This window comes from Manacus candei, unplaced genomic scaffold (genome assembly GCF_025592945.1).
Source record: "Manacus candei isolate 608988 ecotype Guabito, Panama unplaced genomic scaffold, ASM2559294v1 h1tg000028l, whole genome shotgun sequence".
In the NCBI taxonomy this organism is placed as follows: domain Eukaryota; kingdom Metazoa; phylum Chordata; class Aves; order Passeriformes; family Pipridae; genus Manacus; species Manacus candei.
In genome coordinates this window covers 29,622,739-29,650,550 of record NW_026138076.1, presented here as the reverse complement: position 1 = coordinate 29,650,550, position 27,812 = coordinate 29,622,739, and the positions used below count along the sequence as shown (strand labels likewise).

Here is a 27,812-nt window from a genome sequence, read left to right as displayed (position 1 = left end):
GTACCAAGAACATTTTATCAAAATTTTAGCAGCATTTAAACAGTAATAGATTCCCAGCCTCCTCCAGGCACCCTTTGCCCTTTGCCTCCCACCCACAAAACAGTAACCTTCACTCAAATGTGCTTTCCAAAGGCACGCAGGGGATGCAGCTAGACATTTTCCCCTGAGCTGCCTTGAAAAAAATCTCATCCCAAATGCTGGTTACCATACAACCTCCATCCATGCAGGGCCAGGCTCCCATCCCCTCCTTGCTGTTAGCAGCACAGCAAGAGGTTGGCTGGTTGTGGCATCGGATGGGACTTGCCACGGGGGAGGCAGCATCTGCTCACATCCTCCCCGTTGTTTCTCACGCTATCCCCTGCGTGGATCAGCACTCCCATGGGCGCCCATTACCTTCAACCACAAAACCAGGGCTAGGCCCGTTTCCTAACAGCTGCTGCCCTTCGCTTCTGTACGCGGGGGTGCCGTGCATGCCACGGTCCCGCTCCTGTACCTGAGAGTGTGTGCTTGTGGCTGGATGGACAGGAAAAGGGGAGGCTGACGGTCTGTTCTCCCACAGGAATTGATAGGAGGGCAACTGGGAGCTGTGACTTGAAGGGGAAAGGTAGAAGGTGAGCAGTGAGATACTGAAGTATCAACCCACAAAATGAAGTCAGTCTACTATCAGCTAATGTGGAGAACCATGGTCTGCCTACTAAGTCACAAGAGCTAACTTTTTTGTGTGCGCTTCTTTTTTTTTTAAAGTTACATTAAGACATGAACAGTACTATCCCAGCCTCACTGGCTGGAGCTTGGTGAAAATGCTGAATTAGAGGTTGGGAAACACAACACACGCTCACACGTGTAGACAACAACATAATATTGGCAAGCTATTCCCCTGCTTCTTTGGTACTTCCTAAACTTTCTTATCCAAAATATATAAGGGAAATGCACCATTTAAAAGTTACTGTTGTAAGTATTTACACAGCCATAACCATCACGCTATGATACACAAAGATCAATGTGATATGAACAAAGTTATTTTATGAAAAGCACTTCTGCACATTTTATTTTGTTCCAGTATCTTAATAGCTTTAAAAAATTCATGTGTTATGCAGTCCTGTACCTCGCTTCTTATATCAAATGGACAAGAAACATTTCCTAATCCATACTCTTCTTCAAAAGATTAAAAAATAGCCACCAAAATGATACACTATGTACAAATTTTACTAAATATTAAATTCTAGGTAATTATTTTCACCCCACTGATAATATAACTTAGGTATTGTTACCTACTATATGCATATATATTTCTGTAATATATAAGAAATGGCACCACATCACCATGTCACCAATATGACACATTGTTATGTACAGTAGATAAGAAGTTAGATATGGAAGATGGATCCTCTCCGACTGCTTCTTTCACGGGAACGCTTCTCCCCTCGGTAGTAGCTTGGCCATTTCCCCTTTTCCCAGCAGAGGAAGCTCTTCAGATGTAAGGCAAGATCCCATACCTCAGCAGTGCCATAACCCCAGCACTGAACAAGCCAGCCACTGGCACAGTCACAAACCACGCCAGGAAGATGTTGCGGAAAAGGCGCCAGTCAACAGCTTTCTTGGAGCGGATCCAGCCAACGGCCACCACGGAGCCAACCTTGGGAGTGTGGGGAGGAGAGAGGGAGACAAAGTGTGAGGGGTAGGTCTGAGCGCCTGTAATATGCCCACAACCACACCAATGCCAGCCAGCTGATACCAAGCGATGCTCTGAGATAAAGCAGCCCCTGAGGATGACAATGGCTCTGTTTGGGTGTGGTGACAGGAGGGCGACACTTCCAGGGTGCTTTAACCTTTATTTTTCAACTATCTGTTTTTCATGAGTCTTGGGGTTGGCCAAAGGCAAATAAATATGTTTGTAGGTTTTTCTCTGTCCTGCTAACTCCTGCATCAGCCATCAGTGGCACTGAGGCAGCCCTCCACCTTACTCTCAGTCCACAGGGTGCAGGGCAAGTGTCCACCAAGTCTGGCCAGACTGCAGTCTAAATTACGAAAAAACCAGGAGAGTTGTTTTTAGGGCTCTGCTAGAGAGCTTAGCATGGGGCAGGTCAGGAGAACTAGTATGTCCCACTTGCCTGCCCTCTTGCTGGTTTGGGATGTCCTGCCCAAACCCAGCAGCTGCGGAACCTCTGCAGCTTAGAGCCCAGCTTAGAGAGGTGACTCAAAACAGCATATCTGTATTTTAATACTGTGGGCTATAAACAGGACAGCAACGGCAAGGTAAGCAGCTGAGCCCACCCTGTGACAGTGAGGGTGACTTGGGAGGGGACAGATAGACAGTGCAAGGTTAGGATGCAGTACATCAAACTCATCAGTCCAAGCCCTCTGAGGAAAACCAGCCCTTTTGGACCAGCTAGCCAAGCAAAGCATCCAGAACTAAAATCCTCTGTGCAGACAAAGACATCAGCCTGATGCTTTGGGGCACACAAACTGCACGGACACCAAGACGATGGTGGGGAAGTGGATGAACCACCAAAATATCCTTCAAAGTCACAGCTACTAGGGCAGCGGGGTAGGTCAGTGGTCTTGTAGACAAAACACATTGTAGCACGGCAAAGCTGAAACCTTTTCTTCCTTTGACTGTGTTTTCAGTCCGTAAGCTCAGGTATAAACCCAGCATATTAGTTCTTAAGAAAAAACTGGGCTGAAAAAACCATTTTCAGTGAAAAATTATACAAAAACTTCAGAAACTCTCTATTTTCTTTCTGCCCTGGAAGTGGCTTTCCATGCTGCTAGCAAAAACATGTGCATGTCTATTCAAAGTGCATGGTAAAGCAGCAAGAAATGTGGAAGGAATATCCTGTTTTGAAGGTAAGGAAACTCCAAGACACAGCTGAGCATGTGCCATCCCTGCCTACCCGCTTATTTTCTTAATGGGAGTATCAGTCCCTGCCTACAGATCAAAAGACAGGCTGCTCCCCATGTACAGAGCCAGGAAAATGATAAATGCTAGGAGGACAAGGAATCAGGGAAAGACGGGATGGAGATATCAAATCCATATTTTTTGTTAATATCTACTTAGCTTCTAACTATTGCTTAATGTTTCTTTTTGGAGAACAGTTATTTGTGGAAGACCCTGTAACTCTAGGGTGCCTGTGATGGAACAAGGGAAAACTAAATCTGATATTCTATGACCAGTAAGGCCTCTGTCTAAAGCTTGATCCAATAAGGAAATCGTTTGGATAATATTTCATCTGAATACTGCTTGAGTGGATAGTATGCTATTCTGTATTTAGGAGGAGCCCAGTGAAGAGGAACCCCACATTTCTGCCTATATCAAAGCCTTAATTCAAGGAAACAGCGTTTGGTTTTCCAGCAGCTCAGCTGTGAGGCTCAGCTTTCCATTTTCCATGTCCTTAGCATCCATCTGTCATGCTTGCAACAAGAAGCATTGCTTATTGAGTAAGCCTGCAGTCTACGTACGCTAGTCTCCGAGTCCTTCCTGAAATTTAAAAGGTATCAGCAATGATGGCATTGGCAATCTGTTTCAAACATTGTTAAAGTTTAGTTTATTAATAGTGATTTTGATGGACTAGAGGTTAGGAGAGTAACTAAAACTTGGGTGTAGGCACACTACACCACCTGCAGAATTTCAGATGATATCTACTTTGAGATTGGTTTGAAATCAGTGCAGTTTGCCTTCAGTATGCTCTGCTTAAAGCATTACAGAAATGCTCTTGGCTCTTGTTCCTGTGCAATGGTGTATCATAAGAACACACAGAACAGGATAATTCAATCATAGCAGCACAGAGAATATTTTTCAAAACCCCAAAATCATAATGGCAAAACGGAGCTGACAGTATGACCTCAGCAAAGTCACTTTTGCAGAGGAAAAGCATTTAACTCCTGCACTGTAATTTTATCTGTACATGAACACAATCTGTTACAGCTGAGAAATGTCTATTTATTTCTACATCTCAAATCTTAGAATAAATAACAGGTGCTATGTGTAACATTCAATACCTGGGCAATAGAAAGGCAAGGTATGCATTTACACCATACCAGCTTTTCGGTGCTAAATCCTAAGGGAGGTTGAACTGGTGCAGGCAGAGCGATGTGGCTACCACGTTCAGATTCACAAATTCCTTTGGAGGCTCAAAAGATGAGGTCTTTCCTTCAGGCTTCCTTGACTTGGAGGCTTTCAGAGGGATTTTCTTCTCCCCTTTGACTCATGGCAAACGTGAAGGTGCAGTTCAGGCCATCAGCAGGCACTGAGCGTGAAAAAGCTGCTTGGCTCTAGATTTAGGACAGGCACATTGAGCAGTGACCACCTCATGTAGACCAAAGCCTCTGATTTAGGACCAAAGGCAGCTCCTGATCTGAGAGGGACTGACGAATCTTTCTCAGAAGCTAATGCTTCTCTTCCTGCTACCAGTTTGCCACCACATCTGCTCCAAGACCTGAAAACTGCTGCTCAGAGCTTTCCTTCATACTTAGTCTCCATTTTTCATTACAGACTATTGTTTCACCTTAAAAAGGTCTCATTCCACCTCTGTTGTTTCATGTTGCTCCTTCTTTGCCATCAGTTTATCTAGTTACCGCATGTTCAATTGACTGATACCCCTTGGTAGGGCTCCCACTTCCGCAAATTCTATTTTGCAGTGGAGCAAAAACAAATATTGGGTAAAGGAATAATTTCCACTCCCTGATGCTTGAGCCTCGATATCAGACTAACCTCGAATCTCTTTTCTTTCTGAATTCTAGGGCAAAATAATTTTCCTGCTGATTTTTAAGACAGCATTTTTGACTCAGTGGCTGACAGTGCTTTCAGAGAGGAATTTTTACATGGAGCAAAGGATATATAACAGTTCTTTTATTCCTTCTCTGGGCCCTCAAAGAAAACAAGGAATTAATCTGTTACAAGTGTTTGCTTTATCTTGTGTTGATCCCTTATGATCTTTCAGCTCAGGATCTCTGCTGAAACATTGAGTCAGTTACAATGACATGTTGTCCTGGAAGACTCTAATCCTATTGCAAAGTGGATCTTTCCATTAAGAATAATCCATCTAATGAGATACAGCAAACTACAGGGAGCAGACACAGACTAACCACATCAACTGCTTTTATGAAAGTATTTTTTAAAAGGAACTATTTTGCTCTGCAGTTAGAAAAGACCAAGCTTTTAACTGCGTTGAGGGAATGAATACCTCCTCATGCCACCCCCTCATTAGCTTATGGCTTCCAAGACATTTTCTTTTTAAATTCAGTTTATTTATCTGCACCAAAGTGTGTTTTCTCTTTTACAACAGTTGGCTAGAAGTGCTTCAGGCACACAGGGATAATCAAAGCTGTATTATTCTCCCTGGCAAATTCTTCATCATGCATTTGATATACCAGCCATCTTAAAGGGAGGTGGTTTCAGGCTAGCATTTTTAGAAGTGAATCACGTTGTTATTATTTTTCCCCTCCCTGCTTGATTCAGAGGAACCAGAGTTCTGTCAATGCCAGGAAATCTGAACAGCCTTTCAGAGCAGCCCATTCTTGGCTGCTTCTCAAAGAGGCACCAGGGCAGAAGAAAGAAATGATTTTGCAACAGAGGAAGGCTTTCTGAAGAAATGGTTTTCACTAGAAAAAGGCCAATTGACTCTTTCACTGGAAACCAGGTCAATGTCACAGGCAAGGATGCCAGGTTTTTTGCCAGCCCGCCTGCCATGCCGTGGAGCAGTTAGCCCCGGAAATCTGCCTGCCTGCCCCAGCCCCAGCCCGGGCTGGAAGGGCTCCAAGGTCTCCAGGCTGCAGTAGTGAATCCTACAGGAGCTGTCTTATTTTAGGGCTTGGTCTTGGTGGCATATCACGCCACTGAGGGACTTTGCCACTCTGGGGTCTCTGATTTTGGAGGGGCTTCCCCACATCCTGCCAGAGGATGAGAGAAACAAACAGCTCTGCATGTCTAAGACCTTGGGAGTCCATAAGGAAGCAAAGGAAAGAAAGATGGGATATTTGACTTGCAAATTTCCCAGGGAACAGAATTTTAAATTCCCATTATGTTCTTCCAGCAGTGTAAATGTGCACATACTCCCTATGTCTACAAGCAATATAAATGTCTTTTCACACAGCCTACCATATGACACAATTAAATTCTGCTCATTACCCAGCCGATATCTATACTCCAAAGTGGTCTTTTTTAGAAAATAATAAGAAAGCCAACAACCTTGTTCAAAGAACTGATTATAAGGGCCAGATTCTGTATTATAATGCACAAAAGTGAGGACAAGTTGGTTTAAAAGAAGAGAGACATTAAAATATTAGCTTAATGATGTAGCAGTGTTTTTCATACAGGTTGCTTTAAAACACATGTAACTGGGTTCACACAAACTACAGATCTATGTTATTTTAATATGTCTATATTAGTTCAGAACAATCATATAAGGGTGAAAAATGGTCCAGACTTTTGTGCAATTAGTTATAATGCTGACTTTGCTTTTATCTGTACCAGTTTTAAAAGTGAACCTCGTTATTTTGCGATCACAGTCTGCACGGTGCACCACATAGTGAAGGCAATCTGCAACAATTGGTATCTCTTGTGGTTTGTTATGGTTTGTCCTAGTGATGTGATTTACTGAGAGGATCACTGCAAACCCCAATACCTTGCAATGGGTGGAGCTTATTGGAATACCCACATTTGAGGCTACAAGTACCGTTAGCGCACACATTACTTCAATGCAAAATCCACTGTGAAGAAATAAAAAAAAAAAGACAGATGGAAAACCTGTAGTAAAAGAGTTATATGCAGGAAATCCCATGCCATGCACTTATCAAGAAAGTGAAGTATAAATGATGAATGGTGCGCAGCCTCTGAACAAGGGAGAAATGTTACCCGACCAGGTTCAAATGGCACTGTCAGAGGAAACCAGGTTCTTCCTTGTAATCATTTGCTTTAAAATTGATGTCATGTTTTTGTAAGTGCTGTTTTTCTTTACCAACAGCTATGGAGTTCACACTGTGTCCAATTCCAGTGACTTTACTGTGACAACTCCAATGCATTTTTTTGAAGCCCGATTATTTTCCAATGTCACTGGCATAACCGAGATGCGCTGATGCACCTCTGCCTAACCATCCTCTGTCAGCGGCTGTTTTCCCCTTGCCATGCCATTATCCCTGGCTCGAGCGGCACAATTTTAAGATGAATAGTCCAGACTGCCTTGACTGCAGTCGCTGGGCAAAGGCATACCTTGCAGTGTGTAGTACTGACAGGAAGTCCAACATTGGAAGCTACCACAACTGTGAACGCCGAAGCCAACTCAATAGTGAATCCACTGCAGGAAGCATAAGAAAACACTTCACAATCACTCTTTGCATCAGCTCGGACTGATACCATGCAGCGTGCCAAAGTCTTACCCGTTTCTTCTTTTGACTGTGTTATCTCCAAGTGATTTTTGTCATACAAATAAGTTAAGAGAACAAGGAAGGGTTGAATAATGGGAACGGCACAGGCTAGTCATCTGTAGTAACCTGGCTGCATGGCTCATTGCGTCAGGGACTTTTACTACTCGACGCTGCAGTGAATCATGCCTAATTAGTAATTCGGTTAAGCACCAGCAGAGGTCGAATATGCATTAAGGATGAAAATTACTGTAATAAATACATTTAATAGTCAGAAGCGCACTGGGAAAGCCACTGTAATCTTGCCATTTCCAAATGCACCTTCTGCTATATTAATTAGGTCATCAGCAGAAGACTGTTCACGCAGACCTCTATGCCTCAAACACATTCAGTATTAGTTTACAGGGTTATCTTTTTTCCTTTCACTCTTTCTCATTCTTTCTTTCTCTCCTCTTCCTTTTATTTCTTTCATTTTTTAGAAAGATGGAGAAGTCGAAGCAAGGTTATCATTAATATCAAAGCACAGCAGATCCAGCAAAATGCATTACAAACAAAATACTGGAGCAGCAATTTCTCAGATTGGTTCACACACGAAGTTCACAAAGCCGTAATGACACCTGTGGACCTACCTTGATGGTGTGATTGGAGTGAGGTCTTTACCCATGGTCTGGATAACTCTTCTACCCCAGACCCAGAGACCCACACAGATCCCAACACCTCCATAAAACAGCAGCCAGACGGGAGTCGATGCTTCTTGCATTACGCCACCTTGCTCGTAGATAAGCCAGAGCGCGACGAGGGGACCGATTGCGTTGCTGGAGAAACAGAAATACATCACATGAGTTATAGAAATGTGGATAATTGCCTTGACAGAAGTCTCTTATTTTCTGTGTTATTTTAATTCACTATGCATGCAGCACTGCTCTGACTTGACCCTACAGGCAACACCCTTTCTTGCTTGGAAAGGCTGAGGCAGGAGACTCTCATCATGTTGCTTTTTCAGCTGTCACTTCATCACTGATAACTAGAGTGAATCCTGAAAGGAATTTCTCTTTTACAAATTGTTTCCTAAAATGTCAGTCAGAAGTACCTCATTAAGTCTGTTCTGTGACAAAAATCAGTATTTTCAGACTGCACTGAAACTATCTCAAAATTTACCAATTCAAGAGCTCTCCATCTTCAAAATTCAAGTATCAAATTAGCTCTTCCTGTCAAATAGGGAAAATAATGAACAAAATTACCATTGCAGACAAGAACATAGAAATATAATCTAGTTTGACAGCCAGTGAAGTTTGGGATATGATCAGAGTGCAGCTAGGAAGGTGACTTAGTCCTCTTCAAACATGTTGTAGAGCTAGTTGGACTGGATCAGAGAGGACTCTTTGGTGACACAGAGCTGGTGTAAGCCCTTTTTGCTACCCTGCTGCTGCTATCTAGAAAAACACTGAAAGTCAGCCACACCGAAGTCCCCACTCCTAATGCAGGTCATCCAAAATTGGTCACTGGAGTCTCCAGTGCCTGGAGTCATACTTCTGACATTGTTTATTCTAAAAAAGCATGAGAGTTAGAAGAAAAACTTGAAAGCTGGTATCCAGTTACTTTAGAGGCTTAAATACTAAAAAGCAGATAAGAATTTCAATGTCCCTTTTTTTTCAGCTTTTTTACTAAACTGAGTAGCTGCTTGCCTGGTTGAGCAGTATTTATCCACTCCAAAAAAGCATACTTAGTGAAACAGCACTACATTTATGTCTAAAGAATCACAAAAAGAGCAGAGCAAACCTGACTAATGTCATTCAAAACATGTGAAAACCATCAGGAAGCACCGCTCCTTGTAAATCAATAAGGAAAGCGGGTCACAGCGAGCACTGCAGGCAGGACCCATGGCCATGCTCACCCTGGAGCCAGGACCAGCTAAATTTAATTCCTGGTTCCGCTCCAAAACACACAGATGGAGTAAGGGCCAGTTTTAATGTCAAATGTTATGCAAACCAAGCCACCGTATCTGCCAGTTAATAATTTACTTGAATCCCATCTTTACCAAATGCAAGGCACTAGGAGCTGAGTGGAGATTGCCAAGAGACGAGGGTCCTCAGCATTGCAAAGCTTGGCACATCTAAGGAATACAAGACCCTCCTTCTTTCGTCTGGTCCTTGAGAAAACCAGCTCTGAACTCTTGGAAGTGGTCCTAGAGCAAAGTAACTAGGAAGGAGTTTTCCCTTGTAAACACACACAACATTGAAGCTGCAAGGCAAATGAAAATATTTAAAAATGTTCTTTGATATAAGAAAGAATTTATAATTCTTACAGATTTTGAGAAAATTACTGAAAATAAATTAGTGAGCTAATAAGGATAATAAAATCCAGTGGGTTTGAAGACTATGGGTTATACAGTGAAGAGCTAAATATACATTAAATAAAGACTGATTTCCACTAGCAAAAATACTTTAAAATTCTGATCTGATACTGTGCCTGAGTAAGCATTTGATTTGTTGATTTTTTGTGTGAATGGAATCACAGTATGTAAAAAGTCCTTAGGGCCTAAATGCAAGAATTATTTTTCCTCCAAGGAAGAAGAGATTCTTGATCAAAACATTTCTAATATTTCTAATATAAGTTGACCTGCAACTTCTTTTCCAGTGTGTTCAGGTGTGGATTAAGTTCCTTGCACATTTAAATGCCTTCTTCTGCACAGAAAAAAAAGGTAATTCAATGTACCTTCAACTGATGGCTACAGAAGGATGGATAAAGGCAAATAAAAGACTGATCAGATGAATAAAGGGAAAACTGATCATCCCTTCTTACTTTGCTGTATAACATGGAAACAACCTCCCTGTTGAAAATAACAGGCACATTTGAAGCAAGTCCAGGCATTGATTCCTGACGGTTCTAAAGAGATTATGGATGGATATTTCTAAGTCCCAATGTAAATGGAAAGACAGAAAAGGCTTCAAAAACTGCAGCAGCAAACTATGCTCTTCTGCATCAAAATCCAGTTTTAATTATTTGCAAATGCTACACCTCTGTGAATCAACTAAGCTTAATCTTTGAAGAAAAGGTTATTTTCTTATTTGCAGCAATGGAAGACAAGGCAAAACTCTGCTGGCTTATGCTCAGCCTCAGAGGATCTGAGTGGCTGATTCTGCCCAATAGATCATAAGAGATGGCGCTGATGCCCACAGAATCAGCATTGCTGATACCTTCCCTATAAGAAAGGAAAGCAGAAGAGCACTGGATCCATATACGTTTGGAAAGGCAAAAAGGTAATTAACCACATTTTTATTTGTGGGTATCTGCATCACTGGTTATCTTTACCAGAAGGATATTTCTCCTCTCCCTGTAAATCATATTCAATGTGACTTAAATGTTCAGCTCCTAGGGACAGTGACATCTCCCAGCCTGAGCATCTGAAAGTGGCTACCAACAGCCACCAAACCAGTGGCTCCAATCTACCACCATCATGGCTCTCCAAGGGGCTCCTTCGGCTTCTAGATTTGTTCAGGAGGTCCGGTCCGAGGGGCCTATGGTATCAATGCTTCCAATGTCAATGGAGAACAACTCTAGAAGAAGCTGTTAGGCCTGTTCCACCACAAAACTACCAAAAGCTCACAATGAATGGGTCTGAGTCAGGCACTGGAAAGAATGACTTTGGTTCTGTATAGAAATAGAAGAGAACCAGTCCCAACAGGACAGTAAGAGCGAGTAAGAGAGAAACAACACACATGAAAAAAAAAAAGGCATTGTTAGATAAGAGAGTTTGCTTTGAGACCTTCTCAGATGTCTCCTACAGCTGAGTGACTAACCAGACGAACCACAAAAATGCTGGCTAGACTGGGATGTGGCTTTCACAGTATTTCCCACCAGTTTTATCTCATTTGACTCAAGACATAACTAGCAAGAAAGCAGACCTTAAATCTTCCATGCATTTGGCTAAGACTCATTTCACAAGTCTATTTTCAAGTGACTTTCTCTCATTCTCCCATGCAGGTTTTTATTTGCCTTAACTAACTCTCCTTCGTGTTGGAGCTCCAAGTCTTATTTATGGCAGCTTAGAGGAGAAGAAAAAAGCCTGAGATGTCACCCAGGGGCTCTGAACCCCTATCCACATCTATGTATACCTAAAACTGCTCTTAGGTTCCTATGAAACTGAAGTGCTTTAGAGGATGTTGCTGTATTATTTAGTTATTGGGTTTAAAAAGCTCCTGCCATGGTATTACTTTAATTTTGTATGCCTAATACACACTTTTCCACTGAGCACAAGAGGATAGCCATTACAAGCTAATTTTAGGATGAATTTATGAAATGGAGTAAGAAGCCTACCTCCTGAGTCTACCTGTTGTAAAAGTGTACTTTCCACATCCAGTACTTTTCACCATCTCTGCTGGGCTCCACCAGCCACAGTTACTCACAGGGCACGGGACTTTGCAGCAGGGGCAGTGCATAGGGGCTGTTTGCCTTCTCCAGAGGTGCAACACAGGATTAAATGCCATCTATAGTAATACTTGTACTTGCAGACACGTGTCACAGTGGTTCAGCAAAGTGCTGCTCAGTGTTTCTGAAGTGCTGCCTGACCCTCATGATGGTTTCTCTCTCGACTAACATGAATTGGCACAACTTCTCTTTTTCTGCTTGCTTGTGCCAGTTGAGAATCTGTCACGCACCATTTATAAAACTGTTGTGAAAGATAGCATTTGACAGTGAATCTGAACTATAAATAGAGTTGGCTTCTCCTCTCCCCTGTGAGACAGATAGTATTACCAACAAAAAAAAAAAACCCACCCCACATTCAGCTATCAGGAGACAGGCTTAGAAATTACAGTTTCCCATGTGCACACACACAAGCAGAAATTTCTGGTACCTTTGGGTCACAAGTCCAAGCCCTTCTCTGGAGGCACAAGGACTAAAACTTTTCTTAAATTATATTTTTATTAAAAAATTAGGGTTTTTTTCCCAGTAATGGAAGAATGCCATCAGTTGAATGCTCTATTGCCAAATCCCATCAAACTTGTCATAACATTTTGTGAAGTAGCAACATTGCTGCTACCTCACTATTATTTGGGGGGAGTAGTGAGTTGCTCAAAAAGAAAATCTAACTGTATTTGAAATCTACACTCTAAATACACTTTGTTAATAATCTACAGACTCCTTGATGACCATGCTTTGATGCTCTGCTACCTGAAAAAAGAGATTGTGTTTTAGCCACTTTTTCTAGTGGAGTGAAAGAACCTTGAAATGTACATTTTCACCAATTAAAACTGAATGACTAGCAAAACAGCCATCTGAGAAATCTTTATTAGGCATCCAATATTACAAATACAATTGCAAAATCCCCAGCCTTTTGCCAATTTCTCAAGCCAGGGTTTCACAAACAAACCTTCCACTGGGAAAATCAGTGGGATGGATATTTCTGAGTAGGCTGTAGTTATGCCATGACATCACCCAGTTGAGTAAGGATGCAAGAAAGATACGCCTATAGGTAGCAAGAGGAAAAAAATATGTCCTGATCTCCAGAGATCTCAGATTATCAAGAGAGTTTAATCCTAATTCCAATAACCAGACAGTTCTGAAATAGTGCATATACCATAGAACAATAAAAGCGTGCCACAGATGTGCCCTGTGAAGTGCACAAAGTGCAAGCTTTGGGTGCGTTAATGAGTCAGGGAGGATACGTTTTTATTCTTGCAGCTCATTTCTGTGCACTCCAAATACTGCCCCTGAAACCCCAACTCACTGGATCCTGGAGAGTTGGGTCCATCCTCCCTCATACCCACCAGCATCAGCTTTTTTCCTGGCAAACCCACTCATGGGCCCTGCTCACAGCAGGATGGGGAGGGATTCCTGCGCCCACTGGAGCTCCGTTTCTTGCTGCTCTCCTCTGGCTTGCCTGCATGGCACAACAAAAATGACACATCCCTACACAACTAAGGACACAAGTGAAGATTCATATCTACTTGAGATACAGGCTGGATTCACAGGATGGACTTCTGTTAAAAAGGGAAGAAATAAGATATCAGGCTGCTCTCACTAATCGTAACTGACAGATTAGCTTCCTAAATATTCTAAGTGATCTCGACTGCAGCTCTCAAGGAGGAAATAAGAAATACTCATTTTGTAATCCAGCCTTATTATAGCTCCTTTAGACTCCTTATTTAGCCAGGAGGCTGAATCCCACTAAGCTCTCTGTGTGCAGTGAGATACTGGTAAGGTTCCAGCTCTTCCCTCCTTTAATCCCATTACATTTACTTCAGGAAGAGGGGAAAAAGGTGAATCCTACTGCTGTTTGTGTGCTCTGACCTAAAAATCCGGAGGTGAGAGGAGTTTCCCCTGCCTGTATTTTGAGCAAGTAGGTATTTCCTAGTTTCACTCAAAATGCTTTGCTTAAACAATTAATTCCCTGTCTGGTAGCAGTTCAGCTTCCCTAAAACCAGTGAGACAATGTGTAGAAATATTTTAAAAACACTAAACATTTTTACTATAGTTCTGAAATAGTTTTAAATCCTGTCATCAGTAATGCAGTCTGTACCATTTAGATAATGAGAGCCATTCTTTGTCAAATTTGTGCCATAAATCTATAAGGCATGACCTGGAAACTCTAACACAAATGACCCTTTTATCCTAATATCTAAGCATGAATACGCAAGGGTAGTCTTGAAATCCTCCAAGTGAAATTTAATTAGAGCAGACACATTCAAACCATTTATGCAACAGGAACTCAGGAAAACTGAGATCCACCGTGAAACGTCTGCAGGGAGGTTTCTCCTCCCTACAGCATGTAGCAGCCAAACCTCAGCACCAACTGCACCTTGGCACGCACAGAAGGGGTGGGCAGCATGGGCCACAGTCACCCTGTTCAGCTGGAGCATCATGCCTCCTGCCACCATCACGATAATAAATCAACCTTCCTCCACGGCCAGAATCCATGAGCACAGGTAGATGCCTGCTCACACAAGTCAGGGCATGCAGTTCCTTCTGACATCCCCGGGGTTTCTCCTGTGACAGCAAGAATGATGGCCCAAGGCAGAGAAGGGAGGGTAGGAGGGGACAGAAGAGGCTACCCATTTATAGGGGAAAGAATCTGTACGAGAAAAGACTAAACACATGCAGGGACAGGTGTTTAGGAACACGAGGTACAGGCTTTTTTCAGAGCATAAACAGCAGATTTTAATCAACAAACCTCACACTGACCTACAGCATCTTTCTGTGGGTCATCCTGCTTTGATGATTGCAAGAAAAATCCTTATTCAAGGAATAACAAGCTACAGAGATTGACTGAGTCAACAAAAGTGTCTTCCCATTTGCTAGGATGGGGCTGTGGGTCCGATGCACTCTTTGCTCATTGCTTTCTCATTCCCAACCCAGTAACAAAGCAGCCACAGCCACCGCTGTGCTGAGCACCAGAGATAGCTGTGGGGTTAGCAGCCCTCTCTAGCCATGTCCAAAACAGCCTGCCTAACTGCCCTTGTTTTTGAGAACTAGTTACTTCAGAAATATTTCCAGACTTTGAAACGCAGCATAAACCTTACAATTTCAGCAACTCTCCTGTTATTTGTCGTTATACAGGTAGGCTGCTCCGTCTGCAGTGCTGAGCCCTGGGCCATCACAATTCCTGCTGAGCTAGCCCATGTTAGAAAAATAAGCTCAGTCCAATTCAACCATAGGTGCATATAATCCCCACTGGCCAACAAAGTCCAGCCTCCTGGCCTCTCTGGAAAGCTGGCTCTGAACAAGCATTTAGGAAGCTGGCAGTTCTCCTTGTGTCACGCTCCTGGCCCAGGTCTTTTTTCCATCCTGGCCTTTTTATTCTCCCATTGCCCTTGCAATGACCTGACGTGCTCCCTTTGTGCTCGGGTGCTGAGCCAGTGGAGCTGCTCACTTGGTGCCTCTAATTAAGTTAAACAAAAACATTTTTTTCAGCAGTTCTGTCCCAACACATTTAGTCGGGATTTTAAATTCTTTAGATTTCATTCAGTCCATGTGCATGATGGTGTCACAAGGCTCTCGGCCCGGCTCAGCTAGTCCCAGCCCTGGAAGAGCTCCAGCACCCTTGACACAGCGCATATGAGCTTGGTGGCAGGGGGGCAGGAGGGGATGGGCTGAACAAAACAGTCACCCAAATAAGGAGTTGCCATGACTCCCTGTTTCTTTTAACACACAGCTGCCCCAGTCAGGATCCCTGCTGATGTCAGCCTAAGCATGAGCCCTGACTGCTCATCAGCTCCTACAGCAAAGATGGCTGGTATCGTTATGACACTAAAAAGCACCATCTTGGAAGAAACTGGGATCTAACTCTCCCATGAGTTAGTTACGAGTTAGTTCTGCAGTCGAGGGCAAAATACTGATTTAACTCTTCCAGGTCCATGGGCAATCCTGGACAATGAAATGAGAGATGTCCATATGATGTTTTGTCCAGTAAAGTGCTGTCCAAAGTATATGGGGCACTTTTGATCCATGAAGTTTTTCTGAGCTCCCTCAGGGTTCAATCTGAACTGTATGCCTCATGCTCAAATATGCTCTAAAACAGGTCAATTATTTGCTTCGCAATTACCTGCAGTTTTTAAGTTTCCTATTAGCTTTTGATTTTTCTCTCTTTGCTCCTCTTATCTGCTCCTGTCCCTTCAAGGAATACCAAAAAACAGCCTGATGGAAAATAAATGGAAAACATGGCACAAGAGTAAGTTCCAAGACAGCAAAAGAAAATGTAGGAGACAAGTCCAAAGAAAAAGATGTGGACAGTGGAGGTGCCGCCCTAAATATGAGTGAGGAGCTTTAAACCAAATGCAGAGGAAAGCTGGATTTTAATAACAGGATTCAAGGCTGAGGAAAAAAAGTAGAGAAGCAGCATCCAGAATGAGCAGAAGGAAAGTAAACAAAGGAGGGAGATGAAAAGAGAGCAGTCATCAGTGGAAGATGGACTGCCAGGGCTTACTTTCTTACAGAAGTGTGAACAGAAAGCCGTGCTCCTAGCTAGATTCTACTGCCTTATTTTTAAAATAATGTGTTGCCTTTCAAGCTCTGCAGATCTTCATGCAACATGTGGAGGAGCCAAGAGCCCAGTAAGAAGTCTTCTGCTCTGCTAGATGAAGACTGGAAAAATGTCTCTGCTACACAGTCCACTGGATAGATATCTGCATTCCTGGTGTGTTTTACCTACTATATTTTTTAGGTATAGAAAGGGGTCTTTAATTTTTGTTGTTTAGCTGGAACTCAGTACAATCACAAGGATGGGTTCCCATCCAGTCCTACACCCATGACCATCTTCTTGCTTTTCTACTAGCTTTGACAAAATGAAGCCAACTTGTTCTTTAGTTTTGCAACTTATGAATTCAGCTTAAGAAGAGATTTTGGAACAAATAGTATTTAATAAAAATACATGTTTCCTGGTAAATTTGGTAGGATCACCTGCAGGAGCAGAGATCTGAAAAATACTAAAAAAATATGAATTTTCAGGAAAGGATATTGCCAAGGTAACAAGCCAGTCTAATTAAAAAATTCTAGGGGAATTAGGCTGTAAGATGCAACAAAGCATACTGCACAGAGTCTGAACTTTATATTTCATCCTGGCCACTCCTGTCAACACCAAATCTGATATCTGAACTGATTGCATCCTTACAGATCACTTCTACCAAACTACTACCCCTGCCTCCTATAGAACAGGCAAGTGATGCTTGCATAACATGTGAGTCCTTCAGGAGTATGTATAAGCATCACCTGCAGGGCTGGGGTACCTACTGAGGTAGGCTGTGAGCTTTCTGCAATGGTATTTCCCAGGGTACATTACAAGAAAGATCAGTGGTGTTTGTCCTTATTCCTATGTTCCCTTCAGCACGTGCTACTAGCCCCCATGGGTCTTTGCTCTTGGCCAGCCAGCATGCTCAGAGCAGAGGTCCTTAACAACAGAGACCATCCAAGAGGAAAGAAAGTCGCACCTCTGATCCAGAGGATGAGGGGACCCTGGACTCCTTCCTGGAGCCAAATCCCTGCAGATACGAAGGGAGTACAAGAAGGCTCTTCAGAAAGCCCTATTCTGAATTCCCTGGACACTGACTGGATGGGAAGAAACATGTTTTTAAGTGTTTTCAAGATGAGCAGTGAGTTAAATTGGGTGGCTGACAAGAGCAACGAATAACTGTTCTTGCTGAGTTGGACAGTGTTTGCCCAAATGCCTAAGGAGGGCGATGAAAATCATGAATGCTTTAAAGTCCCATTACAAACACTGAAACCAACAGTGCCAGGGCACAGCTAACACAGAAAGGGTTCAGTGGGAAGGGGACTCAGTACAGCCCCAGCTACAACCCAAATAAGGACAGCTGCTTCAACAAGCAGCTTGAGTGAATTTCTCAGGGGACCTTATCATGATACTGGAAAAAGTGCTTATTAAATACCAAATGGATCGCTCCAGGCCTAGGGGAGAGGCAGTCCAGCCAAATCCTTAAGGAAAAACATGCAGTTCTCCCAGGGACAGAGCAAAACCACCCAAATTGCTCTCCAGTCACAAGCCATCAAGATGATGAGGTGCAATAGACCCCCACAGTGTTACAGGCAGATGGGCAATGTAAGTGCAGACCAGGAAGGTATAAAATGCTTCATCCTGAGCCTGTGTCCTACAGACAAAAGTCTTGTACTTTGTGGAATAAAACAGAGCCAAACCTTCAAAATGAAAGAGGTTGGCAAACGAGTGAGTAAAGAGACACTATTTTGCAGGGATCTGACCAGATGATGGAGGCCAAAGAAGTGCAGATAAACATTTTCTGAGACCAACTTCAAGATCGTCAGCTGCCTGAGTCAATATGAACAGGAGAAAAAGACTCCTGAAAGATGATGCTTTTCCTTTATTCCTGGGAAATGTCATTAATGCTGTAAGATTTAAGGACAGGCACACTTAAGCCAAATGACTGAAGGATGAACTCACCGTCTTCTTCCAAACTCAAGGACAACTCGGTGGTAGTGCCTCTGGATAAAACTCCTGTTAGGGAATACTGCATACCAGAACTATGCTGGGAAACGTGAAGCTTATTAAATGAGTGTTAAGAGATGAGCCATAGCCTGTGTCCTCTCTCTGCATGGGGCACGGACACATGCCCAGGGCTCCTTGGGGGTAGCTCCCTTTATTTTGGTAAGAGAACTGCAGCAGCTAGAGAAGTTTTATGTACAGGTTATGAACTGCAGTAGGACTTTAATGCTTAAACTTTAGACTTTTTTTTAACTTTAACTTTCACTAAAAAGACTTTTTAGTGATACACTGCTTCACATGGTCCTAGACTCCAGGAAAACCCCAAGCAAAAGATTCAATTAAGTGAAGTCTGTAAGGGATGCAGCAATAAAAATGAAGACATTCTTCACACATCTCTTTTCGCAGCGTGACAAGAGATGAAATTCATCTAATGACAAAAGTAGTCTAAAACCTCTTACTTGTTGAAGGTTGCTGATTTTGCAGTTCAAACAGACTGCAAATTCTGCAGGAGTGGGACTGTCCTGGTTTTTTTTACAGTGATTGGCATGTTGGGGGTAGTCTCAATGCCTCAAAGACTGCCAAAATTAAACCTAAATTAAACTAATCACTAAACAATTATTTAGCAGTAAATAAAAAAGATTTTACCCTTGAGAAGAAAATGAACCATGGACTAGGTAGCATAACTCCTGGAAAGCACCTGAGACATCGATGCCACACGCTTTGCAAAACAGAGCCCTGATGATCATCTACCTGCAGACATGAATGCGCTTTCCAACCAGTCAAGCTGGCAAACCTTGCTCCAAGTATTTAAACCTTAAAACTGCAGAGATCTCATCCTCTTACCTGACATCATTACCTCCATGGGCAAAGGATCCAAAGCAGGCTGTTAAGATCTGGAGGAAGTGGAAAAGTAGGTGGACCTGAGACGTGTCTTTCTCTTCCTTATCCTCTTCCACAGGATCAACCGGGGGCCGGTTAGGTTCTGCAAGTTCAGAGGCCAACTTCATTTCCACCCCACCTTCCTCCGCCTCGATCTCTGCCTCAGCCACTGCGTTGCAATAGCTGGAGTAGCTGTCGTAGCGGACTCGCTTCTTGGAGTAGGAAACAGTGTCTCCCACTAACTTTTCACTGTCCTCTGGAGTTGACGTATCTGCTGCCTTAAAGGAGGAATGCACGGGCATGCCACAAATAGCAGCAGTGTAACAAGTATAACTGTTGTTGCGTCGTAACAGTTTGTAGTTATTTTCTGGAGTGGGCCTTTCGTCATTGGCCCTGTCAAGGTGTATTTTGTGGAGCAAGTCTTTGTATAAACCTGAGTCCTTGTGCACAGTGTGATAAACGTGGCCATCACTCCTCACGTGGCCATCGAAGCTGAAGGTGCCATTGGAAACAGGTGATTTCACCGAGGTGTGCGTCACCGAAAATGCCCTTCCTAAAAAGGCACAGATTCAGAATTTTTATTTATACAAAATGCAATACAAGAGCCCCGTTCCTCCAACTTCACAAGAAAATAATGCGGCTGCCATCTGAGAATACAGGACAAAGGAGACCAATTTCCACTACATGCAGCGAATAAGCCAAGATTCAGTTCACTGCAAAATAAAGTCTCACATATGCTGTGCAAAAAGAGGTTTGTTCCAGTGTTGTGTCTCCCCAGACATGCTGTATGACCTGCAGCAAGTCACTCAGGATCAGCTATAAGAACGTGATACTTGATGGTTAAATGCTCAGGTTCTCTGAAAAAAATGATTTCCATAAAATTTCTTTCTTGTAAAGCAAGCTCTACTTTTTCTGAGATATTGAATAGGAATAATTAGGATTTCTGAAAGGTGGGTTACTGCTATTTCATACCAAATAGAAGATCACCTGTGTTAAAGAGACATTTACATAGCTTTTAAAAATAATTTTATAAAACAGTAAAAAGTTGATGTTCTGCAGAAGTATTTCCTCAGCTATTGCAACATTTTCTAAATCTTATTTCTATGAACATGCTGATAATTGTTCCCACTGCATATATTTAATGTTAGCATACGCTGTAGGACACACATCAAAATGTATCACAGGCAATACTTCTGAAGAAACGTTTTTGCTTCCTGACTTCCCAGATTTCCACTACGCAACATTCAGAATTTGGTTTACCTATTTATAAACTGGAGGTACACACTCAAAGGGCTCCACGCCATGACTTATTTGATTTTGCAAGAAACAGTTGAATATTTTAGACATTTATTAACCAAATTACAGAGTTGTGTAGATGTTAGCAAAGTGATATCAAAGTCAGCAGACCGCTAAGTGGAGGGGGGTGATCCCACCACAAGGGAGAACAAAAAGAGCTTTATGCACACAAGCCTACTTCTTATAAATGTATATTCAGAAAACAATGCATGAGATTTTTCTAGTGGACACGGTCCAAATGGTCATAGGTTTGTCAACTAAAGTCCAAATCTTTTCATCTCCTGTTGTAGTATGTTAATCATTTTTATGCTGAATTTAACCTTCATACATCAGTAATCTGTGTTCTCTGTATTTTTCCACTGTTCGAAAGGATGGAAACACCATTAAGGATACAAAGTAAAGCAAAGAGGCAAGTAATTTTTTTTCCCGCTGTTTCTAAAGTTGAAATACAGCCAAAGAAAATGTAATTATGTCCTCTCTAGAAAACAACGCTTATAAATGAGCATCCTTCCAAACATGTGCTGAAAAGGGATTAGAGATGGAAATCCCAAACGCTAACTTACTATTTACAAGAGAGACCTACTCGCAGTTAAGAAACCTCACTGAAACAAGAAAAACACAAACCCTCTGTGTTGTATTAGTTTCTTACCATACGGTACACGTGGATGGTTTCCATTTGCAATAGTATCTGATGCCCCAGCAGCTTCTGTTACTGAGCCAGTAAGGGGAATCGTGCTCTCATCAGATGCTTTGGCACCAGGAAGCTCTTTAAAGACTGGTGTTTCTTCATCTTGAATTTTATCAAGACTTTCATCTGATATCCTTGACAGTGCAGCATCTTTCTTTAACCGGCCTAAGGAAATAATAGCACCATAATTTTAAACCCAACCTATACCACTTTTTACTTACGTTTTCACTGTTTGCATCAACAGCATAGTTTAACGTGGATACAATAACGTGGCTGCATGTCATACACATTCTTTATTTATTTCTAATACTTATCTTTACTAAGTTCATGTGGGAAAATTCTAGAGCATCTTTGTTTTTTCCTATAAAATTCACCAAAGTAGACAACTGAAGTAAAACACTGAGTTGTTCATCTATTAGTGAAATCTGAAACTGCATTTTAAACACTGCATTTCTTGAAAGTAGCAAAGAAAATAAGCAAAAGACTATAAAGCTAAAAGCTGAGATCAGCTCAACTTACTGTAAAGTTAAAGAAGTCACTAAAAGATGATCATTCCGACAGGTTTTTCCTCTTTAACATTTCCTTACCAAAATATTAACCAGATTATATTCCAGGTTTTATTGTCCTGTTTCTGTTTAGACTCTAGAAGAAGTGAGCACTGCAATGGATTGAATTTCTACCACTGCAGATTTTTAAGCAATTACAAAAATACACGAGGAATAGTTTAAGCACATCTTCCCTGTGGGTGGGGACTGGACTAGGTCCTCTCAAGGACTGGACTTGACCTCTCAAGGGTAATTCCCCCTCTGAAATGTAATTTTACATAATTTTACATCACTCACACTTCATCAAACAACTACTTACTTTCTATTTTTCTCTTCATCCAGGGACACACAAAAATCCAGACTAAGACAGCAAAAACTAAGGACACACCAATTGATATTAGAGCAATGGCCCACACTGGCAGTATCAGTCCCAGTACTGTGAAGACAAAGAAATAAAACCTAAGAAAATCACAACTTAACATGACTTAATTATCTCATCCAGTGGAAAGCGATTTATTGCAGAAAAGCCAGTGTTCACAATGTATTCAAAACCAACATGAATGAGCTGGTGACTTTTAATATGACCACTACCACAGTATTTAAAGGCCTAGTTGACATGGAAACATTTGCAGGTTTAGTCTTCCAATTTTCTGTTACTCCACTATGGCCTTATTTCCAAATAAGACAAAGGTAAGACCCCCACATCAGGGCTGCTAAGACAGGTTTGCAGTGATTTTATACATTAATGCATGTTAAACCGTGTTGCCCCTTAGGGTAAATATTTACCTGACCTTTGCACTGGTCAATAAAGCCTAATGCTTACCTTAATCTAAGCCATTATTTGCTTAGGATATTAGCTTAATGCTGGACTCAAGAGCTGAGGTTTCAGTCCTGCAATGCAGAGCCCTGTCAATAACTCATGTTCCTGCAAGTATTCCCCCAACAGAGCTCCTTGCACTTGTTCAATGAAGCGATCCAACCCTTAATGAAGAAAGAGCTTGGACTATGATCTTTCAAACCCATATATACATTGCCTATCTTGAAACCTATGTGATTAATTCATCCTTGAGAGTAAATGTTGCCAGGATAGAGGCCTTGGAGAGTAAATATGTATTTCCCGAGTATAAAAAACGGAGTTCCACCTTTTTATTCACACACTTTAGAGACTGTTAAGCTGAAACAGAAGGGACATTAAGATTCTTATTTTATTTATTTTGCTTAATGAGTCACTGCAAAGAGCCTGACCTACTTCTGCAGTACAACTAATGAAGAAAAATTGGTTATACAGTTGATTTACTGTGAAACATCTTGCATATATAGCCAATTAGACTTAAGAAAAAGGAATAGTTATGTTACCCTCAAATTAGGAATGTCTTTTTATTAATTTCAGTAATGCTATGCTATGGAGTAGAGTCTACCAACTCCTTTTATCTTGTACCTCTAGTGTGTCAGGTTTTAGAGAAAACAAATTTTCATTCAAAAAAGGTCACTTTCTAAGCCTACTGTCTGAATTAGGGGCCACGTTCAGGGGTCTGTCTTCAGCTGCTTGCTCGTTCATGGTACTGGGGCAATAATCTAATCTAAAGACAACATTTAATGACCAGTCTTCAACAAAGTAGTTGAGATCACTGAACATTTTTTTTCTGAACTCTTTTGCTACAAGTCCATGTTTAAATGTACTCTGCTTAAGTAAAGTTAACTATAAAAATATAAATGAAATACATAGCCATAAAACGTGTGAATATAAACATACAAATATAAAATATATAAATTCAAATAATATAAAAATATTAATTCAAATATAAATAAAAATATGAATAAACACGAACATTTAAGTGCACATAAAATATATAAATATAAAAAAATATAAATTAAGTCCTTCAACTTCATTTCCTTCTACTGAGTTGCAATGAAAACACAACACCAAAGAAAGAAGATGCATTTAATGAAGAAACAGGCTTCAGAAACAGGCTTGGGTTTCTTATCATTAAAGGGAAGTTAACTAAATTTAAATAACAGTCTCCGTGCCAGACCTACCAGAACAGTGACTCTGCTGATGTCAATGGAGCGACAGCGTTATACTGAGTGCAAACAGCCTACCCCCTTTTATGCCCTGCTCTGAACCTTCTCTCCTTGATGCACATATCTAGAACACCTCTGAGAGCTCAACAAGTACTCAGATTTGCGAAGCCGAAGTTGGCAGCTCAGTAATTTCCCTTCCTTTAAAGAGGAGGATTTTTGTAGCTGTTCTCTTCCCCACTAACCACAGTGAACAGAGGGTGTCACAAAAACACACTGCACAAATAGAAGCATGTGGGGAGGTGAATGATTTAGTCTTGCCCTTGTTAACTCCTAGGATAGGAGATAACTCCATGTGCTGATGGCTACCTGACAGCACACTGGCAGAGCATCCTTATGCACTGTGGGAAGCCTCCCTCCCGTGCCTCCTCCTGTGGATAGCTCACTCACCTGGTGCCCCTGTGTACATGATGGAAAACACGTTAATAGCTATGGTAGCAGCATAAAACACTGGAAGTGCACGGAGACCGTTGGGCACAGGGTCTTCCTGCATAGAAATCAAGGAGAAAAAGGAAACATTAGTTGGATTTCACACTGGATTAATGTCAGCATGAACCACCATGAGAAAAACACGTGCTCCCGAGTCAGTGCTTCTGGGAAGCTTGACAGTGTTAAAGGGAACCAGGGAGACAGGTTGTACTTTCAGGCTGGTTGCAGACCTGTTGAGCAAGTTGGTGGCAGGTTTCTTTCTGCAACTGTGTCCTTATCCATTTTTGTCTCCAAGAGAGGAACCCCTTTCACTCAGCACGACTGAAGGGTGCCAAGAAGGAGAGGGCTTTGATGTTTTGGGGTAAGGCTACAAGCATCGATGCAATGCATCCATCTCTAAACCTTACTTCTAACCTCTCGGTTTTGACTGAGACAGCCTGGCACTTTCTACCAGCTAACAGAAATCCCTGAAATAGTAAGTGTCCGGCTGCATGGAACAGGTAACACACATAAAGCGAGCACACAGTGTTTAGCATGCTGCCGTGCCTGCTGCCCACAGCAGCCTCGTGCCCTCAGCACTCACAAGGAAAGGCTCAGCTGACAGTGCAGCGGAAATGCACCATGTGAGCCACGGACAAAGCCTTTGTGAGGAGACTGCCTTGGCCTTTTGAGGGGCTCTGAGTGTTTGCAAAGAGCCTGGCGAAGCTGAGGGCTGGCTAATGTGGTTTTGTTTCTTGCTGCCATGAGCTATAAAAGGGAGCTGAGAAAAGGCTGCAGCTGCCCTGTGCTGTGCCCCGGTCCCAAAGCGTGATGCAGCACGGGCTGTATTTGCAGGGCCAGCTGCTATTCACAGACACCCCCAACAAGGGCATGAAGCCCTGTAACAGGCCACGGACTCGCCAGCTAGAAAGCTGCTCTTTTTTTATGCATGCAAACAACACAAGTCGCTTCCTGCTTACAGCAGAAGCTCTACAGATCTTACTACTTTGTGAATGGCACAGATGGCAACAGAAATTCAATGTCCTTAACTTGAACTTTTTCTGCCTCTTGAATGCTTAAATATGTGGCTTTAATACCAGAGTTCATGTATTTTGATGACTAATTTCTTAAGTTGCTAGGTTTTGAATGCCATAGTGGAACCTTTCCTCATTGTTTATGCAACTTGAGTACTTCTTCATTCAAAGCTGAGTCTGATCAAATCTATCACCTGTTTTTATCACTGACATTTATTTAGATCAGAAATAAAGAATGATGAAGCTGAGGTTACAGGTGGTGCTATTTATAGCAAAAGAATTAATCCCTCATCTATTTAAGTTCCTTGTATAACAGCTAATATAGTGCCCCTTATTTTAGGTCATTGTCATGCGCTACACTTCCCCATTTTAGCAAGCTGAATGGTGTGAGAGAAATGGAATAAGCAGATAAAAGTGTTCTGATTTCCAGTTCATGCTGGGTGGCATCTTTTGCACTGGAGGTACATGGACTGATGTCATCAGGTCCCTAAAACCCACTAATTCAGGTTTCTTGAGAATCTACAAAATATGCGGATGCCCATCTCCTGTCTGATGTGCTGGAAAACCAAAGCTTAAAATTTCACAACTATAAAATGCCAATTAGAGTATCTCCAAGACAGAACTGTTTGGTTTGAATAACAGTCAGAACAGCTATTGTGAGGCTAAGTTAATGCCAGCAAGCTTGTACTAATAAAGAAGCAATCTCAGTGTACCATCTTCTGCTAAATAGAATATACAATATTAATTATCACATAGCACCTTCTAAGTCTCAAATACTTGTCTAATTACTTACCCTGAGCTTTCAGAACTGCTAAAAGCAAGTACAGTTCAAATGGCTATTAAAAAAATGACTGGTCTCCTGTGCAAAAAGCAAGCCACAAACTTTCAACTCTGGAAATGCCAGCACTCAAATGGGAGGCTAGAATACAACCTTCATACTAAGCACTCATTACAATAGGGAGATTTCTTTACCTTGTTTAAAATGAAGAATCTAATCAGCACAAAGAGGACTCCAGACATTAAGCCAGATAACAGTGGGGAAATAAACCAAGAGGCAACTGTGTTGAAGAAAAGAAAGAAGGAAACTTGAAATAAACAGTATTCTTGCATAATAGTTAAGTAAGTTGTTAATGAGCAATAAATTTAAAACAGTTCTTGTACAACTGGAACGAATGTTCTGTATGTTTACTTACAACTGGTGCAACTCAGTGTCCACTGACATTCATTAAAGTCAAAGTAATGCTAGGCACCATTAGAAACATCAGCCAAAGCATCTCATGATCATTTTGCAAGTTAAGCAACCAAATTCATCATAAAAGTTTCTTGTAGTTTGAATCAGAGTACACCAAGCAAACCCTGTAATTTCCTAATCACCACAACCACAAGTGTTGCATGCGAGTGGAAAGCAACTGCATTTAGCAGGATGCCATGCTGCTCGCAGGGGAAAAGTCTCAATTTCTAAAATGCCATAGAAGCGCCAACTGTAATGTATAATGCGTGTAAATTTTTTGCAGGCCAACACTGCAAATGTCCAGGACTGATTTAACTGAAGTAGGTGGCATAACTCCCACTGATTCCAATAAAACTGGATTAGGGCAGCACTCTGGAAATCTCGTCGAGTGATTTATTGTTTGCAGCATGGTGAACAGATTGATTCTGCTATCACTGTAAACTCTCTTTTACTTTCAATAGAATTAAAAAGAATATATGCATTGCTAAAGTTCAAATATATTACCATGTTTTCAGAATCAAATCCTTTTAATACAGGCTTTAGGCTGCACCTCGGGTTACAAGGCTTCCAAAACAATAACAAAAAAATCCATCACATCCCTTCTTGGATGTACTGATCTTGGCAATGGGATGTTGTGAGTTAAACATGTGCTGTATGCCCAGATTTTGCCTCCCTGAAGATGGTGGGTGGAGAAACATGACTGTGGGCATTCACATGATGGCATACACATTGTTAGAGAGCAAGAACAGGGTAGTATGAGCTGCCACAAAAAGAATTAGAAGAGGAGGAATGTCACCTTGAAGCATGTCTCTGAGGGGACAATGTGTCCTCAGCTTACCTCTGGGGAAGTGTAACTTTTGTCTTACGCCTTTCTCCACTGCAGACACACTGCAGCCCTTAATAAACATGGCATCAGTGCATCTTATGAATGACACAACTGGAGTGGAAAATAAGTTAATGAGGTACTGCTATCAGCACAAAGCAGATTTCTGGGAATGTTTTTTTGCAGGCAGCACACACTATTTCATATCCTGTCACACATAAAAGGAGACAGCACTTACCAATCTTGACAAGCTGCATCCACTGGACACCCTGCGTGCCAATTGCCACCAGAGAAAATCCAATCGTAGCACCTACAATGCAATGGGTCCCTGATATTGGGAGTTTCAAGAATGATGCAATTAGCTGCCAAACAGCAGAACCTAGAAAAAAACCAACCATATGGTATAAACAACAACAATAATGTAATACAGAAAATTCTTTGCCACATACCCACATTCTTTTAAAAGTGCTGCCTACACTCCACATGCATAACAGAGATCTTCTAAAGAGAGTTTTGTTCCTG

At 41.8% G+C, this 27,812-nt stretch overlaps 1 protein-coding gene across 8 annotated transcripts in view; it reads right to left on the bottom strand.

The window, feature by feature from the left end:
* Positions 1 to 420: 420 nt before the first annotated feature.
* The window catches only part of SLC20A2 (solute carrier family 20 member 2), a 57,222-nt gene continuing 29,830 nt past the window's right edge, over positions 421 to 27,812 (bottom strand). For 4 of the 8 annotated variants that reach the window (XM_051789643.1, XM_051789645.1, XM_051789642.1 and 1 more), the window contains 9 exons: positions 27,529 to 27,669; positions 26,209 to 26,294; positions 24,185 to 24,281; positions 22,035 to 22,151; positions 21,132 to 21,335; positions 19,151 to 19,739; positions 7,989 to 8,174; positions 7,208 to 7,292; positions 421 to 1,636 (listed from right to left, as the gene is read on the bottom strand). In XM_051789643.1, coding sequence (XP_051645603.1) covers positions 1,472 to 1,636; positions 7,208 to 7,292; positions 7,989 to 8,174; positions 19,151 to 19,739; positions 21,132 to 21,335; positions 22,035 to 22,151; positions 24,185 to 24,281; positions 26,209 to 26,294; positions 27,529 to 27,669 — 1,670 coding nt within the window. In that variant the 3' untranslated portion in view covers positions 421 to 1,471. Of the gene's footprint in view, positions 1,637 to 6,623; positions 6,709 to 7,207; positions 7,293 to 7,988; positions 8,175 to 19,150; positions 19,740 to 21,131; positions 21,336 to 22,034; positions 22,152 to 24,184; positions 24,282 to 26,208; positions 26,295 to 27,528; positions 27,670 to 27,812 lie in introns of all 8 variants that reach the window. The other 4 variants (XR_007904846.1, XM_051789648.1, XM_051789646.1 and 1 more) reach the window with 4 other exon arrangements.